This window comes from Suncus etruscus, chromosome X (genome assembly GCF_024139225.1).
Source record: "Suncus etruscus isolate mSunEtr1 chromosome X, mSunEtr1.pri.cur, whole genome shotgun sequence".
NCBI lineage: Eukaryota > Metazoa > Chordata > Mammalia > Eulipotyphla > Soricidae > Suncus > Suncus etruscus.
Window position 1 is genome coordinate 58,184,247 of NC_064868.1, and position 20,013 is coordinate 58,204,259.

Consider the following 20,013-nt stretch of genomic DNA (forward strand, 5'->3'; position numbering starts at 1 on the left):
TATCAGACTTAAACACCAGACCCAAAGTCAACAACAAAATTGATACCGATTCTATAACAAGCTATACACAGAGGGAACCAGTTACACTAGCAGTCCGGGGGCAAAGAAGGAAGATAAAGTATGGATGCTAGGAACAGGAGAAAAGGGAGGACAACACTGGTGGTGGGAATGGCCCTGATTCATGGTCACTATGTACCTTAAATATTACTGTGAAAGACTTTTAGTTCACTTTGTTCACAATAAAAATTAAAAAAATATTAATATTAGATATTACTTCTATATTTATAAAATTTGTAAAATTCATTATAAGGAAATAAAATAATTTGAAGTATTAAAAAAAATCAACCAGTATGGCTTCAAAACATTTTTCATGAAGAATAGTAGCAGATATGTTTTCTTTTGTGTTATACAAAATCTTCAAAAAGCCTCTGTCCATGTTAATGAAAGACATTCAAACTGTTAAAAAAGAATACATCTTAAATTAATTCATCTTAAGTTCTGTGAATTTATCATTATCTAATACTATCATTACTCTAATTCTAGAATTGAAAAATACATTATTAAAATGTAAATTTGCAGTCTAATACCCTTGATGAACAATTATGCAATGATTTTCAAAAATATTAGCCAACCAAATAAAATTTAACTATATATTAAAAGTAGCACTACAAAGCAATAGTTATCAAAACAGCATGGTATTGGAATAAAGACACGCCCTCAGATCAGCGGAATAGGCTTGAGTTCTCATACAATGTTCCCCAGACATATAATCACCTAATTTTTGACAAAGGAGCAAGAAATCCTAAGTGGAGCAGGGAAAACCTCTCCAACAAGTGGTGCTGGCAGAACTGGTTAGCCACTTGCAAATAAGTGAATATAGACCCCCCCCAGTTAACATCATGTATGAAGGTGGAGCAGGGAAAACCTCTCCAACAAGTGGTGCTGGCAGAACTGGTTAGCCACTTGCAAATAAGTGAACATAGACCCCCCAGTTAACATCATGTATGAAGGTAAAATCCAAATGGATTTATCAGACCTGATACCATAAGGTATATAGAACAACACATAGGTAAAACACTCCATGACATTGAGACTAAAGGCATCTTCAAGGAGGAAACTGCACTTTCCAAACAAGTGGAAGCAGAGAACAACAGATGGGAATACATTAAGCTGAGAAGCTTCTGCACCTCAAAGGAAATAGTGCCCAGAATACAAGAGCCACCCACCGAGTGGGAGAAACTATTCACCCAACACCCATCAGATAAGGGACTAATATCCAAAATATAAGGGGCACTGACAGAACTTTACAAGAAAAAAAATCTAATCTCATCAAAAAATGGGGAGAAGAAATGGACAGACACTTTGACAAAGAAGAAATACAAATGGCCAAAAGACACATGAAAAAATGCTCCACATCACTAATCATCAGGGAGATGCAAATCAAAACAACGATGAGATACCACCTCACACCACAGAGATAGGCGCAAATCACAAAGAATGAGAACAATCAGTGCTGGCAGGGATGTGGAGAGAAAGGAACTCTTATCCACTGCTGGTGGGAATGCCGTCTAGTTCAACTTTTATGGAAAGCAATATGGAGATTCCTCCAAAAACTGTAAGTCAAGCTCCCATATGACCCAGCTATTCCACTCCTAGGAATATACCCTAGGAACACAAAAATACAATACAAAAATCCCTTCCTTAAACCTATATTCATTGCAGCACTATTTACCATAGCAAGACTCTGGAAACAGCCAAGATACCCTTCAACAGATGAATGGCTAAAGAAACTGTGGTACATATACACAATGAAATATTATGCAGCTGTCAGGAGAGATGAAGTCATGAAATTTTCCTATATCTTTAATTCCTTTTTTGTCCATAGTGAGAAATTCTAACTCTCACTATCAGAATAGTTGCTTCCCTGCCTCTACATTGCCTCACTATTTGTAGAAAGCTTACAACTATGGACTGGTACCAGAAGCTGGTAAGTACTGCATTTGCTGAAATAGGTAAAACATAGGTATGTGACCTCAGATATATCTTCAATAATTTAGACACAGAGGGAAAAGCAATAAAAGAAAAAAAAACTAAGTAGACTATAAATCAATCTCCGAAGTTTCTGTGTAATAAATGAATCTTGGAATAACATAAAAAGACACCAGGTGGAATAAGAAATATATTTGCATAGAGTGCATCAGATTTGGGGCTAATATTCAAGATATACAAAGAACCCATAATGCTCAACAACAACAGCAAAGCAAAAACCTAATTTAAAAATTAGGAAGAGAATATAGACATTTACTTAAAGATATAGGTCAGTAGGATTTATATGTAACGTGGTATATATGAAAGGTGTTCATCATCACCTATTATTTGGGTGAATCTTAATGAAAACGAGAAAACATCTTATACTAATGAGAAACACTTTCTAAAAATATGCAAATGAATCATTATAGGTGGGCATGTGGCAAAAAGGGAATTCTAAATGTTGGTGGGAATTTGATCTGTATAAGTCCTTCTGGAAACTGTGGAGATTTATCGAACAAGACATGTAAGTATAGATCTCCAAAATTTTGGCATGTATTCAGGAACAGAAAAACCTTATTTCAAAATATATTAAGACACTCAATGACTAATTTAAAAACGTTTCAAAAAACATTACAGAACTTACTACAGTATATAGAGTGAGAAAATAACTTAAATGTACTCAGTTAAGTTAGAGAACTCAGAAGAATGACAGATTCCTGGGAAAATATCTCCCGAGACTTAATAAGGAGGAAGTAAAAGCCTAAACAAGCCAATCAAACAGAAAGAAATTGAAACAGTATATAAGAAACTCCCCTAGAATAAAAGTCCAGGAGAAGATGGCTTTACAGGAAAAGTTTATCAAACATTCAGAGAGGAATTACTACCATTGATCCTCAGGCTCTTGAAAACATTGAAAAGACAGAACTCATCCCTAATTTTTTATGAGGCTAATATCACATTCATTCCCAAAGCTGAAAAAGAAAGCACCAAGAAAGAAAACTACAGACAAATCTCACTAATGAACATGAAAAATCCCTCAACAATATCTTAGCAAACTGAACCCAAGAACACATCAATAAGACTAAGCACCATGACCAAGTAGGTTTCATCCCAGGGATGAAAGGATGGTTAAACATATGCAAATCAATCAACATCATACACCACATCAACATAAAGACAAAATCACATAATCATATCAATCAATGCAGAGAGGGCATTTGACAAAATCCAACACCCATATATGATGAAAACACTCAGCAAAAAAGGGTAGGAAAGAATCTTCCTCAAGATAGTTACAGCTATATATAAAAATCCACCAGCCAATAAAAAAACTGAGAGCAATTACAGTATGGTCAGGCACTAGGCAAGGCTGTCTGATGTCTCCACACTTGCTCAACCGAGGTGTAGAAGCCCTAACTATAGCAATCAGAATAGAGAAGAAAATCAATGTAATTCAAATAGGGAAAGAGGAAGTCAAAATATGTTTGTTTGCAGATGATATGATATATAGAAAACCATAAAGAGTCCACAAAAGGGACAGAGAGTGTATGGAGGTAAGGCATTTGCCTTGCATGCAGAAGGACGGTGGTTCGAATCCCGGCATCCCATATGGTCCCCCAAGCCTTCCAGGAGCGATTTCTGAGCAGAGGGCCAGGAGTAACCCCTGAGCGCTGCCGGGTGTGACCCAAAAAAAGCAATACAGCAAGGTGGTCAGTTACAAAGTCAATATACAAAAGACAATAGGATTTCTTTATACAGATATTGAAGCAGAGGAGAAAGAGATTAAGGAATTGATCCCATTTAAAATAGTACCTAAAAATATCAAGTACCTAGGAATCAATATAACAAGAGAGGTGAAAACCTATACCATGAAAACTTCTAAAATGCTTCAGAAAGAAATTGAAGAGTGGGGCCAGAGATATAGCACAGCGGTAGGGTGTTTGCCTTGCATGCAGCTGATCCAGGACAGACGGTGGTTCGAATCCTGGCATCCTTTATGGCAGGGGTCTCAAACTCGTGGCCCGCGAGCCATTTGCTGCCCTCCATACAACATTTTGTGGCCCGTGGCCAGCCTTCAAATATCGCAGTATTTTCGATTATTCGCTTACAGAATAATCACAATAAAAATCACATTAGTAAGAAAAAATCGCATTAAACATTTGCATACCCCGAGCAGTTCCATTCAGGGTATGCAAATGTTTAATGCGAGTTTTTGCAATTTTTTTCTTACTAATATGATTTTTTATTGCGAATATTCAGTAAGCGAATTAACGCGAATACTTTGCATCTAGCGCAGACGTCATTTCTGCTGCTCCTGCCCGCTGTCCCTTGCATTATCGGAGGCCTAAGGGAGAGAAGTTTATTACAGAATTAGATTTTTTTTTGGTTTTTGGGCCACACCCATTTGACGCTCAGGGGTTACTCCTGGCTATGCACTCAGAAATCGCCCCTGGCTTGGGGGGACCATATGAGATGCCGGGGGATCGAACCGTGGTCCATCCTACGCTAGCGCTTGCAAGGCAGACACCTTACCTCTCGTGCCACCTTCCTGGCCTCACAGAATTAGATTTTGTCATACCTACATCATGACTTCATCAAAGCCTGCAGTGAAGAGAAAGATTGATGATGAGCATAGATAATTTCAGGAAAAGTGGGAGATGCAGTATTTCTTTGTTGGGCACAGGGGCATCCCCGCATGTCTTATTTGCTCAGAGAAAGTTGCAGTGCACAAGGAACACAACTTGAAACGCCATTATTCAACTAAACATGCTGAGGAATGTGCCAAATATCAAGGGAATGAGAGAGCCAAGCAGGTTGTCAGTCTTAAAGCATGTCTAATGAGGCAACAATTTTTCTTCAAGAAAGCAACCAAAGAGAATGTTGCATCAGTCAAAGCTAGTTACATGGTTAGTGAGATGATTGCTAAGGCAGGTAAACCATTCACAGAAGGAGATTTAGTTAAAAAAAATGCATGTTACAGGCTGCAAGTATTATCTGTTCAGAAAAGAAAGGTCAATTTAGCAAAATCAGCCTTTCTGCCAACACTGTGGCAGAGCACATTTCTGACATGTCAAGTGACATTTATCATCAACTGTGTGAGAAAGCCAAATGTTTTAATGCATACTCAGTTGCTGTTGACGAGGGCACAGTTATAACAGACACTGCACAGCTCACAATTTACGTCCATGGTATCGATTGTAATTTTGAATTGACAGAGGAGCTACTCAATAATTACAATGCATGACCAGACCACTGCTAATGAGATATTTTGGCATCTGTGTGATGCCATTGAGAATGCAGGATTGCCATGGAAGAAGTTTGTTGGAATAATAACCAATGGAGCGCCATTGATGACAGGGAGGAAAAATAGACTGGTGGCACTTGTTCAAAAAAACTTGAAGAGGTGGGTGTAGAGAAGGCCATTGCTCTTCAGCAGGCCCTTTGCAGTAAATCCCTGCCATGTGACAGTGTGATGTCTGTTGTTGTGAAATGCATCAACCAAATCAGATCCAGGGGCTTAAAGCACAGGAGGTTCCATGCTTTTTTAGAGGAAATGGAGTCAGTATATGGAGATGTGCTCTATTTTACCCAGGTACGTTGGCTCAGCAGGGGAAATGTCCTGAAAAGATTTTTTGAGTTGAGAGAAGTGAAAGCCTTCATGGAGAAGGATGGGAATGCTTCTTCTGAGTTGAGTGATAACGAATGGCTCATGGACTTAGCTTTTCTTGTTGACATCACACATAAGCTGAATATACTAAACAAGATGTTACAAGGCCTGGGGCAGCTTATCAGTGCTGCCTATGACAACATGAGACCATTCTCTACAAAACTTGTGTTATGGAAATCCAGCTCTCTCAGACAAACCTTTGCCATTTCCCAGCATGCAAGGAACTTGTGGATGCAGGCATACCATTCAGTGGTGAGAAATATGTTGATGCTATTTTTAAGCTAGAGAAGGAATTTGATCACAGATTTGCAGACTTCAAAAAGCACAGAGCCACTTTCCAAATTTTTGTGGACCCCTTTTCCTTTGATGTGCAAGATGCCCCTCCTGTGCTTCAAATGGAGCTCATTGACCTGCAATGCAACTCATATCTCATAGCCAAGTTCAGGGAGATTAGTGGAAAAGCAGACATGCATGGGCAATTTTTGAGAGAATTGCCCCCCAGCTTCCTTGAGCTTTCCCGAATGTTCAAGAGCACCATGTGCCTTTTTGGGAGCACATATTTGTGTAAAAAGTTATTCTCCACATTGAACTTCAATAAATCAATGTACAGGTCTAGACTTAATGATGATCATCTTCAAGCCATACTGAGGGTCTCAACTGCTTCCTCTCTAAAGCCAGACGTGGTTCAGATTTGTGAGAAGAAGCGCTGTCAAGTCTCTGGCAGCAAGGCATAGGCAAAAGATACCATGTTCAGAAGAACTGTTCATGATCTTCACTCAATGTTCTATTCATGTTCAGAAGAAATAATTAAAACTGTAAATAATGACATTTGAGGACTTTTTTTTGTGAAATCTCTTATGCGGCCCTACGTCACCCTGACTTTGCCTCCTGCGGCCCCCAGGTAAATTGAGTTTGAGACTCCTGCTTTATGGTTTCCTGTGCCTGCCAGGAGTGACTTCTGAGCGCAGAGCCAGAAGTAACCCTTAAGCACCACCGGTTGTGACCCAAACCACCCCCTCCCAAAAAAAGAAAGAGAGAAAGAAATTGAAGAAGACCTAAGTAATTGGAAGAACATGCCATGCTTATGGGTTGAAGGAAAAAACATCATCAAAATGACCATTTTACCTAAACTACTATATAGATTGAATGCAATCTCTATCCAAATTCAGACACCAATTTTTAAAGAATTAGAACAATCAATTATAAAGTTTGTATGGAACACAAAAAACCTAGGCTAGCCAAATTTGTATTTAAAAACAGGAAAAGAGGTGGCATTAGTTTACCTAACCTGAAGCTCTACTATAAAGTCATAGTGATCAAAACCGCATTGTGCTGGAACAAAGACAGAGGCTAAGACTAAAGGGACAGTATAGAATATCAATATGTCACTCTATTCACAGGAAACTGGACACATATTCTTCTCCAATGCAATGCACATGGGCCATTTTCCAGGATAGACCACATATGGGCCCATAAATCTATTTACATAAAGTCAAGAGGATAGAAATTATACAGACTACCTTGTCAGTTCACAAGGCACTGAAATTAGAAGTTAACTAAAAAGGGACACAGAAGAAAAACTTTAACAAGTATAAATGAAACAGTTCACTACTGAACAACAGTGGGCCAGAGATGAAATCAAAGAGGAAATAAAAATATTCCTGGAAACAAATGTAATGAAGACACACATTATCAAATTTATGGAACACAGCTAAAGAGGTGCTAAAAGGAAAATTTATAGATATGCAAGCACACATCAGAATGGAAGAAGGGGCCTACATAAGTGACTTAATGCACAGTTTATAAAATAAGAATATGATCAACAAAAGGAACCATAAAAGGTAGGCAGAAGAAAATAAAGTTCAGAAGAAATAAAGTGGAAATAAAAAAACAATCCAAAAAATAAAGAAGAAAATGTTGATCATTGAAAAATAAAACAAGAGTGGCAAATCACTAGCAAAACTCACCAAGAAATGGTGAGAGAGAAACTTAATAAACAGGATTAGAAATGAAAAGGGGGCCATCACTAGAGATACTACAGAGATTCAAAGGGTAATCAGAGACTACTTTAAGAAACTCTATGCCACGAAACATGAGAAACCTTGAAGATGTGGATAAACACTCGGACTCTTATAATGTTCTATTGTTAAACCAGGATGATCTAGCACATCTAAACAGACCCATCACTACTGAGGAAATTAAATTGATAATCAAAAGTCTTACCAAAAACAAAAGCCAAGGCCCAGATGGATTTACTAAAATTCTAGCAAACCTTTTGAAAGGATCTACTAACAATCCTTTTCAGGCTCTTTCAGGAAATTGAAGATTGAAGGACATACCTAAAATGTTTTTAAGAAGCTAACATCACCCTGATATAAAATCCAGATGGAGCTCTTGCAAGAAAAGAAAACTACAGACCAATATCCCTGATGAACACATTGCAAAGATTCTCAATAAAATTCTGGCAAATAGGATCCAATGCCTTATCAAGAAAGTTCTATATCATGAACAGGTAGATTTCCTTCCAGGAATATGGTTTAACTTACATAAATAAATCAATATACTACACTATATCAACAAAAAGAAAGATAAAAGTCACATGATCATATCAATAGATGCAGAGAAATTATTCGATAAGGTGAAAACCTATTCTTAAAAAAAATTCTCATCAAGATGGAAATAGTCTATATTTAACAATATAGTCAAGGCCATCTACCACAAGCCAATAGCAAATATCTCAATGGAGATAAACTAAAAGACTTCGTTCTAAAATCTGGCACAAGACAAGGCTGTTCTCTCTCACCACTTCTATTCAACATAGTGCTGGAAGTTGTATAGTGATTAAGCAAGAAAATGATATGAAGGTCATCTTGATAGGAAAGAAAAAGCCAAGCTCTCACTATTTGCAGATGGCAATACTATATTTAGAAAACCATGAAGAGTCTACCAAAAAGGTTCTTGAAACAATAGATTCATATAGAAAAATGGCAGGCAACGAAATTAACACGCAAATATAAAAAGCCTACTTGTACACCAATAATGATAGAAAAGAAATTGACATTAAAGAAACAATGCAATTCATATCTGTGTCATACAAACTCAAATATCTTGGAATAAACTTAACTAAAGAGGTGAAGGACCTACACAAAAAAAAACTGCAAAACACTGCTTCAAGAAATAAAAGAGAGGGGCCAGAGAGATAGCATGGAGGTAAGGCATTTTTCTTGCATGCAGAAGGTCAGTGGTTCGAATCCTGGCATCCCATATGGTTCCCCGAGCCTGCCAAGAGCGATTTCTGAGCATAGAGTCAGGAATAATCCCTGAGTTATGCCAGGTGTGACCCCCCCGAAAAAACAACCCAAAACAAAACAAAAAAGAAAAAAAAATAAATGAAAGAGGACACAGAAAATGGAGACACACACCCTGCTCATGGATTGAGAGGACTAACATAATTAAAATGACAGTACTCCCCAATGCATTGTACGGACTTAATACAATTCCTCTTAGGGTACATATGATATTCTTCAAAGAAATTCATTTGGAACAATAAATATCTGTGAATAGCTAGAGCAATCCTTGGGAAAGGAATAAGGGAAGCATCACTTTCCCCAATTTTAAATTGTATTAGAAATTATAGTCATTAAAACATCATGGAATTGGAATAAAGACAGATCCTCAGATCTGTGAATTTGACAAGAGTATTCAGAGAATGTTCCCCAGACATTCAATCAATCTTTTTTAAAGGGACAAGAAATGCAATATGGAGCAAGGAAAGTTTCTTCAAAAAGTGTTCTTGGGACAACTGGTCAGCCACTTGCAAAAAAACAAACTCAGACCTTCATCTAACACCATAATATGATTCAACAATAACACTCCTATGGTTATACCCTAAAAACACACAAACGCAATTCAAGAATGCTTTACTCACACCTATATTCATTGCAGCGCTATTTACTATAGCCAGAATCTGGAAACCACCAAATGCCCTTCAACAGATGAATGGCTGAAGAAACTGTGGTACATATATACAATGGAATATTATGCAGTCATCAGGAGAGATGAAGTCATGAAATTTTACTGTACAAGAATGGACATGATAACTGTTATGCTGAGTGAAATAAGTCAGAAGGAGAGACAGAGAATGGTCTCACTCTTCTATGAGTTTTAAGAAAAAGAAAAGACATTATTTTATTTTTTGTTTTTGGGTCACACCGGGTGACACTCAGGGGTTACTCCTGGCTATGCACTCAGAAATTGCTTCTGGCTTGGGGGAATATACGAGACACTGGGGGATCAAACTGCGGTCTGTCCTAGGTCAGCTGCCTGCAAGACAAAAGTTCTACCTCTGCGCCACTGCTCCAGTCTCAAACGACATTATTTTAATAATGCCCAGTGACAATAGAGAAGAGGGCCAGAGGACTGGCTCATGATATAGGGTCACCACAAAATGTGGTGAGTGCAGTTAGATAAATAACTACACTAACATCTACCATGACAATTATTAATGAGAGATAAGTAGAATGCCTGCCTCAAATACATGCAGGGGTGGGAAGGTAGGGGAGATGGGAGGTATTTATTGTGGGTTTGTTGCACTGGTGAATGGCATTATGTCTTTTTATGACTAAAACCCAACTAAATCATGTTTTTAGCAATGGTGCTTAAATAAAGATATAAAGAGCTATAACCTCAAACCTTAATAAATGTGATTACATCAAACTAAAATTTTTTCTGTATGGCAAAAGAAATACTGATTAAAACTAGAAGATAGCTAACAGAATGGAAAAAAGTTTTTGTACTCAACGTATCATATAAAGGGTCGATATCTAGGATATACAAAGGACTCAGAAATGTTTGCTACGTAAAATCTAAAAAAAAAAGCAACCATAAAATTTGGGTGATGAAATAAATAGAAACTTCTCTGAGGAAGACCAACAGATGGCCAATAGACATATGAAAACATGTTCATCAGTGATCATTGGGGAAATCGAAATCAAGACAACAATGAAGTGGCATTTTACACCTCTGTGGATTACATATAAAAATAATGGCAACAATCTCTGCTGGCAGAGATGTGGTAAGAAAGGAACTTTCGTCAAATGTTGGTGGGAGGGGCCGGCGTGGTAGGCGTTAGCCTAGGACTGACCGCGGTTTGATCCCCCAGCATCCCATATGGTCCCCCAATCCAGGAGCGACTTTTGAGTGCATAGCCAGGAGTAACCCCTAAGCGTTACCGGGTGGGCCCAAAAACAAAACAAAACAAAAAAGCTGGTGGGAATGCTGCCTGGTCCAATCACTATGGAAAGCAGTCTGTAGGGTTTTCAGCAAACTCAAAATTGAACTACTATGCGACCTAGCAATCCCTTCCTTGCGTATCTGCCCTCAGGACCAAAAGACATCCAAAATTATGTATGCTCACCATTATTCATTGTAGCACTCAGTACAACAGCCAAGACACGGGATTATCCTAAATGTCCAATAACAGATGAGTGAATCATGAAGATATGGTACATATACACAATGGAATATTACATAGCAATAAGTAATGATACTATCATGCAATTTGCAGCAACATGGATGGAGCTGGGCAATATTATGTTAAATGAGGTAAGTCAGAAGAAGGACACATGCAGAATATCACTTATATGTGGTATTTAGAATAACTCCAGGAAGATACACAATGATCTAAAATGTTAGATACTTTGAACAACATAGTGAAAGGGTATAGCGAGGAAATGAGATCAAATCAAGTGGAAGAGGAGAAGCACAAACCCTATATTACAAAGAAATCTACAACAGCAGAAACAGCAGTTTAGATCAAAGACATGTTCAATCAACCTCTCGCTACAAAGGCATATAATAATGTTTGAATATTTTTATCCCCATAATCAGGTGCAGAATATGATAGGATGCCAGGGACCCCTGCTACAATGCTTACTTTCAGTACATTTTAGGGTTTTAATTTTATTGGGTATAAAATAACTCTAGATCTTCTTTGTTCACAGAGGTTCATGGAGATATAGATTGGACACCCCAACTTTGCAATTTAATTTTTTAACATATTAAACTCCATATACAGTACTCATTTGACAATAGCTTGATAAAATACTCCATGATTATGTCGTCTACTATGACCTAAAACTTATGACCAAGAAGACCACTGAACTAAGCAACTGCACACCAGAAACTTATGTTGCAGGTCCCACTCATTATGTTTTTCAAATTAGTATTATCCTTCCCTTCCTAGAAATCGGAAAATCTTTTCTCTCTAATGTGCTGGCCCAAATTATTTATTAAACTATTGTTTCTTTATTCGTTTTTCTCTTTTCTTTTTTCTTTAAATTTGTTTTTCATCTATTTATTTTGTCTTAATTCAATTATTTTTAAGAGCTCTGGCCACATTATAAGGGTCAGGATACCCACCACAACCTATGAATAGATCACAGTGTCTGTCTATAAGTGGGCATGAGTTTGTATGCCGTGGACTCCACTATGTTTTCCTAATTTATATTGTAAACAATCCATGCCTATATCGTATATAGCCCCTGTTTTATATAATATAATATAATATAATATAATATAATATAATATAATATAATATAATATAATATAATATAATATAATATATAATTAATATAAAAATATAATATAAAATATAATATAATATATAGAATACATATTATCCCTCCTCCCCCATTCAGAACTCCTTTTATCCTTTTACCCCTTCCATCCTGATCTTTTTATCTCTCCATATTTATCTTTTAAACCTCAGTTATTAACTCCTTAGGAACTGAGACTCTCCACCTGCCCTAGTAAGCTGCTACCGAACTCCCAAAGTCACAGGACATCCTCTCAACTCCTCATCTCTCACCCCGGCAAGAAGTGTCAATCACCACTAGTGCTGATGCAATCCATGTGGCCCTCTTTCTCCCACGTCCCTCAACGTGTGTTATTGTTTGCTAGAAGACTCAGCTCTAGAGGGATCCCCAGTTCGAGGAAACTACCTGATCCCTTATGGCTGCAAACCATTTCGCAAACTTAATAAAACAACAGTGTGGGAAAAACTATGCCCTGGATCTCTTCCCCCCAAATAGTATTTCAAAAGACTTAATGGAGAAATCTATATTTTTCTTGTATGTTTAATTTCTTAATAGTATGCTCCTTAGTGTGTTTATTTACAAATGAAAAGGTAGTTTCCTCCATCCCTTTTTGTTTGTGTTTTTGTGTGTTTGTTTGTTTTTGATTTTTTAAATCCCAATTTTTATTTTTGCTTGTTTTGGTTCTTCTTAGTACATAATAGTAGAAAAGTCTTGCTTGGGATAAAAGCTCAGGTCAAAACCAGAGCACAGGGATTGTATAACTTGCCATTTTTACCCCCAAATTCACCAACAATATAATATGACATTGTTCCTTTTGTATATCACACTAAATTAAGGAAATCTTGTGTATAGAAACAAGTTCTTTTCTACTAGCAAAAAGAACCCATAAATTTTATAATACATGGGCACCTTCCACCCTGAACATATGTAATGGGGACTCAACTTAGACCCCATGTGATTGAACATCGATCATCTAACCACGAACCCCAGATCCCAACTTCAGAACTGACACAGTTCCCTGAAGCAAAACTCTACTCTGTGGGAGTACCTAATACTGCTCTAATATCAACTTGCCCAGGGTAGTAGGTTCATACAACACCCTGTCAATGAGGAAACATCAACAACTTGATCTAAGGGCAGGATGCCCTACCTCATCTCCTAAAGGTGTGATGATATCAGAAGGCACTCCATCCCTTAATTGGTCTAAAAACAAGATAATTAAATATAGAGGAAAGACTATAACAATGACGACTGAGAAGAAATTCTGGAGCCATAAAGAAAGCCTCTATCCTAGACTTTGTCCTAGTACTGTGCAAAAACCAGAATCTCTTATTACAGATTACTGAGTTTGACAACCATAACTGAGCAGAACATTGCCTGGAAACAAAGAAAGACTTTGGGGTTCGACAATGAACAAGTACGAAGCTGTAGTCAGGCTCATAACTATACTTCAATGGTGTAGACATTCAGCATCTACTAGGCAAAAGGAATTTTCTTTTTAATTTCCCCAATATTTAATGTGCCTATGCAAAAAAACAAAACAACAAAAACTAAAAAAAAAACAACAACAAAAAATCAAAACAAAAAACAAAAACTCACCATACCAGACCCCCCTTTTTTATATTTATATTTATATTTGTAGCTTCTAGACAGGGGCTCCTGCCTGCTTTTTTTAAAATAAGAACCATAGGATATGAATCATCTTGTTCTGCCTCATATTTTTATGTCTTCTTACAAACTGAGAATAAAAAAGTGGATAGTACCAGGGCAAAGTACTCTCATGAGCATTGAGTATAAATAAAAATGGTCTTTACCCAACTCAAAGCTAATGACAATAGAATCGAGAGATCTAAACCACAAGCTATACACAAAAGGAACCTGTTACTCTAGCAGTCCAGAGGGCTAAGGGTGGAGTTATGGGATGGATGCTGGAAACAGTGGTGAAAGGAGATTATCACTGGTGGTGAGAATAGCCCTAATTCTTTCTTACTATGTACCTTAAATATAACTGTGAAAAACTTAGAATTCACATTGGTCTTAATAAAAAAATTTTAAAAAGTCTAATGAGAAAAGACAAAAATGTTTAAAATATAAAGAACATAATGTACAAAAATAACAAGAGAAATAATCTCCAAATTTGTATAAATATTAGAAGGCAAGGAAAAAAGAAAAGGAAGAAAAAGTGTTGGGAAATATAATATCTAAGAAATGCCCCCTTTTCTCAGAGGAGACAGCTTTGTAGATACAAGGGGTTCAAAGGTTACCAAACAAAATCTATTCAAACAGAACAATATTGAGATACACAGTAATCAAAATGGCAAAAAAGATGTAATTCTTAAAACATTAGGAAAAATAAAAACTTTGAATATAAAGAAAAGAAAATAGGAACATAGGAATAGCACGTATCTCCCATATGTGCAACACATATTCAATACCTATTCATGATAAAATTCTTCAGTAAAATAGGGGTGGTGGAAACTTTTAAAAACTGAAAAAATTCCTGCCAAGAATAAGCAGGAGGCAAGAATATACACCTTATACACTTCTATTCAGCATTTATTAGAAGTCCTAGCAACAATAATCAGGCAAGAAAAGGAAATTAATTTGATCCACATTGGAAAAGAGGATGTCAAATTAGCCCTATTTGCAGTTGACATGATACATATGGAACATCCTAAATGGTCCACATAAAAGCTTCTAAAAACAATAAACCAATACAACAAAGTGGTGAATTAAAAAGTCAAAACACAAAAATTGGTTGCATTTTGTTTTATATAACATGAATGAGAGGAGAAATAGATCAATGAATATCCCATTTAATATAGTGGTCCAAACCATCAAGTACTAAGGAATAAACTTAACAAAAGAGGTAATATATATATATATATATATAAAATTAATCAAGACCTTAAAATATTTTTTAAAAAATAATTTTTATCATGACAAAGTGAATTATGAATCTTTCGCAGTGATATTTGGGATACATAGTGACAATGAATCAGGGCCATTCCCTGATTCCACCACTGTTGCTGTAATCAATCTTCTGTAATTGGTTTTTGCTCAGATCCTAGGACAAAGCTTAGGATAGAGTCTTTCATTATGTTCCAGAAGCTCTGTTCAGTCGCAGTTGGCAAAGTCAGACCTCTGGAATTAGAGATCTTGGTTTTTGTACAAATCCTAGGTCAATGCCTAGGCTAGGATCTTTCTTATTGGTCTCACGACAAATTCTGCCCAGTTGTGCTTGTCAAAGTCAGTCTTTTGTAATTAGTGATCTTGGTTTTTGCATAAGCAAAGGAGGATATGTCTTCTGATTTCATATTACCATTAGATGACAAGATAGGACAACCCACTCTAGATCAAATTGTTGCCATTTCTTCACTGTCAGGATGTCATATCAAAACTGGTCCAAGTTGGTGCCAGAGCGGTAATAGGAATTTCCCAGGAAGGAGTTTGGTTCCTGGTGCAATTGCAAGGAACTGTGTCAGTTCTACATCTGGGATATGGGGTTCGGGTTTGGTTGTTCGCTTTTCAATCACATTGAGTCTAATTTGGGTCCACAAGACACACTGTCACGGTGGGAGGCACCCCTGTATTATAAAATGTATGGACTCTTATCCCTTGTAGATAAGATCTTTTTTTTTTTTGGTGCATAAGATTTCCCACTTTTTACAGTGACTAAGCAAAAGAGAATGGTGCTGGGCTGGGAAGGTGGCGCTAGAGGTAAGGTGTCTGCCTTGCAATCCCTACCGTAGGACGGACCATGGTTCGATCCCCCAGCGTCCCATATGGTCCCCCCAAGCCAGGGGCGATTTCTGAGCTCATAGCCAGGAGTAACCCCTGAGCGTCAAATGGGTGTGGCCCCAAAACAAAAAAAAAACAAAACAAAAAAAAACAAAACAAAAAAAAAAAAAGAGAATGGTGCCATATTATATTGCTTGTGCACTTGGGCATAAGAACACAGGCTATACAATCTCTGTGCCCTAGCAAAATCTTAAAAATATTAATAAAGGGGCCAGAGAGATAGTACAGAAGTAAGGCGTTTGCCTTTCATGCAGAAGGACGGTGGTTCGAATCCTGGCATCCCATATGGTCCCCTGAGCCTGCCAGGAACGATTTCTGAGCATAGAGCCAGGAGTAATCCCCGAGAGCTGCTGAGTGTAACCCAAAAACCAAAACCCCCAAAAAATCTTAATAAAAAACTTAAATAGGCCTTAGGAAATGGAAATACATTTCCAATTATTATGTATTGGAATAATTAATATTATTAAATTGATCTTACTTCATAAATTACTATACAAAGTCAACGCATTCTCTATCTGAATTAAGACAACATTTTTCAAAGACTTAGCACTGTCAAGTATAAAAATTCTTTGGTATCATAAAAGACACTGAATAAAAAATAGTACTGAAAATAAAAAACTTGGGGTATCTCATTGTCTTAATTGAAACTGTACTACAAAGCATTAATGATCAAAAGAACATAATACTGGATTAAAGACTATGACATATGAATCAGAATAGAATATCCAATGACAACCTGCAGTAAATGATCAATTAATTTTTGACAAAGCAGTTGAGAACAAAAAGTGGAATAAAGATAGCCTCTTCAACAAATGTTGTTTTTACAATTGAATAACCACATGTAAGAAATTATAGCTTGAGCCAGAGAAATGATATAGTGGGTATTGCATTTGTCTTGCATGCAGGACCCAGTGTTCTAACTCCAGCATCCCATATGGTCTTCTAAACCTGCCAGGAGTAATTTCTGAGTACAGAGCTATTAGCAACTCCTAACTGCTCTGGGGTTTAGCAATATAAGAAATTGAATTTTGATCCTTATCTCACACCTCATACAAAAATAAAATCAAAGTTTATCAAAGACTTTGAAATATAACCTGCCTCTATAAAGTATAATGAAAAAAATAGACAGAATTCTCTAAAATCCTTAACTTAAACAATCTTCAGTATTAATATATTAATTGCTCAGTCCACAAAATCAAAACTAAACAAATGTGACTACATGAAACTGAAATATTAAAAAATAAGACATACATTAAAGGTTACATTTTGCAATACTTCTGGCATGTAAGTACTTACTGCATATTTGTTTCTCTTTGTGTGAGAGAGAAAATATAACAGAAGAAAAGAAGGAAAGACAAAGTAATGACATAAAAATAAGAAAACACTAAGAAATAAATGACACAAAGACACAAAAGCAGTGCAAAATAGACAAATAACAGTAGGATGACAAAATCATAAATACGCATAGAAGAAAGAGTTGGATAAAACAAATAACAAATTTAATCAAAATCAAATAAACACAGTATATAGAAAAAAAGAAATGGAACACAGCAAATCTGATAATTGGGATGTATTTATTTAAAAATGATCTGATTTTTATTCTATTATCTTTGACTCTTACCTCTTTGTTTTCTGGGATGCTGTTTCAAAGAACTTGGTCCTTGAAGCCACCCTGCAAACAAAATTCAATAAAATTGTAAGTTGCTCTATAATATTTTTAAGAAACATAGGTTGATGAATATTACAGGAGATTTGAAATCAAATGGAACATCAGTTCTAGGACAAGAATAAACTTACAAAGGACATGGGTCTCAGGAAATAATAAATTTAAAAATTTAAAATGTGATTGGTTTTTAATGTCAATCTCTTTCATTATATGTGTATAAAAATGTCATGGATATTTGTGTGTTAATTTTCTAGCCTGCCAATTTAATATACAAATTTATTAATCCTGGACCATTTTTGTAGAGTTTTCGTAGCCTGCCAATGTATTTTATTTATTTTAATTTTTTATTCATTTTTAATATTTGTTTACTATTTAAACATCTTGATTACAAATATGATTGTGATTAGGTTTCAGTCATCTAAAGAACACCCCTTTCACCAGTGCAACATTCCCACCACCAATGTCCCAAATCTCCCTCCATCCCACCCCACCCCCACACGTACTCTAGACAGGCTTTCCAGTTCCCTCATTCATTCATATGGTTATGGTAGTTTTCAGTGTAGTTATTTCTATAACTGCACTCACCACTCTTTGTGGTGAGCTTCATGAAGTGAGCTGGAAGTTCCAGCCCTCCTCTCATTGTGTCTGAGGATTGTTGCAAAGATGACTTTTATTTTACTTAAAACCTATAGATGAGTGAGACTATTTTACATATCTCTCACTCTCCCTCTGACTTATTTGACTCAACATGATAGATTCCCTGTACATCCATGTATAGGAAAATTTCATGACTTCATCTCTCCTGACGGCTGCATAATATTCGATTGTGTATATGTACCACAGTTTCTTTAGCCATTTGTCTATTGACAGGCATCTTGGTTGTTTCACTATTGTGAATAGTGCTGCAATAAATATAGGTGTAAGGAAGGCGCTTTTGTATTATATTCTTGTGTTCTTAGGGTATATCCCAAGGAGTGGAATAGCTGGGTTGAATGGGAGCTCAATTTCCAGATTTTGGAGGAATCTCCATATCGCTTTCCATAGAGGTTGGACTAGACAGCATTCCCACCAGCACTGGATAAGAGTTCCTTTCTCTCCACAACCCCGCCAGCACTGATTGTTCTCATTCTTTGTGATGTGTGCCAAAATCTGTGGTGTGAGATGGTATCTCATTGTTGTTTAATTTGCATCTCCCTGATAATTAGTGATGAGGAGCATTTTTTCATGTGCCTTTTGGCCATTTGTATTTCTTTTTTGTCAAAGTGTCTGTTCATTTCTTCTCCCGATTTTTTGATGGGATTAGATTTTTTTCTTGTAAAGTTCTGTCAGTGCCCTTTATATTTTGGATATTAGCCCCTTATCTGATGGGTATTGGCTGAATAGATTCTCCCACACGGTGGGTGGCTCTTGTATCCTGGGCACTATTTCTTTTGAGGCGCAGAAGCTTCTCAGCCTAATATAGACCCATCTGTTGATCTCTGCTTCCACTTGTTTGGAAAGTGCTGTTTCCTCCTTAAAGATGCCTTTGGTCTCAATGTCATGGAGTGTTTTTACCTACGTGTTGTTCTATATACTATATGGTTTCAGGTCAAATATCAAGGTCTTTAATACATTTGGATTTTACCTTCATACATGATGTTAACTGGGGGTCTATGTCCGCTTTTTTGCAAGTGGCTAAGAAGTTCTGACAGCACCACTTGTTGAAGATGTTTTCCCTGCTCCACTTAGGATTTCTTGCTCCTTTTTCAAAAATTAGGTGATTGTATCTCTGGGGAACTTTGTCTGAGAACTCAATCCTATTCCACTGATCTGAGGGTCTGTCTTTATTCCAATACCATGCTGTTTTGATAACTATTACTTAGTAGTATAAAGTAAATGCCTCCGATTTTCCTTTTCCCTAGGAGTGCTTTAGATATTTGAGGGTGTTTATTGTTCCAGATAAACTTCATAAGTGTTTGATCCACTTCTTTGAAGAATATCATGGTATCTTTAGAGGGATCATATTAAATCTGTACAATGCTTTGGGGGAGTATTGCCATTTTATATTTTTTTATTTATTTTTATTTATTTTTTTATTTAAACACCTTGATTACATACATGATTGTGTTTGGGTTTCAGTCATGTAAAGAACACCACCCATCACCAGTGCAACATTCCCATCACCAATGTCCCAAATCTCCCTCCTCCCCACCCGACCCCCGCCTGTACTCTAAACAGGCTTTCCATTTCCCTCATACATTCTCATTATTAGG

General features: G+C 36.7%; 1 protein-coding gene across 1 annotated transcript in view; it reads right to left on the reverse strand.

The window, feature by feature from the left end:
* The window catches only part of OPHN1 (oligophrenin 1), a 354,031-nt gene that overhangs the window by 8,821 nt on the left and 325,197 nt on the right, over positions 1 to 20,013 (reverse strand). The window contains exon 23 of the mRNA XM_049767407.1: positions 17,717 to 17,767. Coding sequence (XP_049623364.1) covers positions 17,717 to 17,767 — 51 coding nt within the window. The remainder of the gene's footprint in view (positions 1 to 17,716; positions 17,768 to 20,013) is intronic.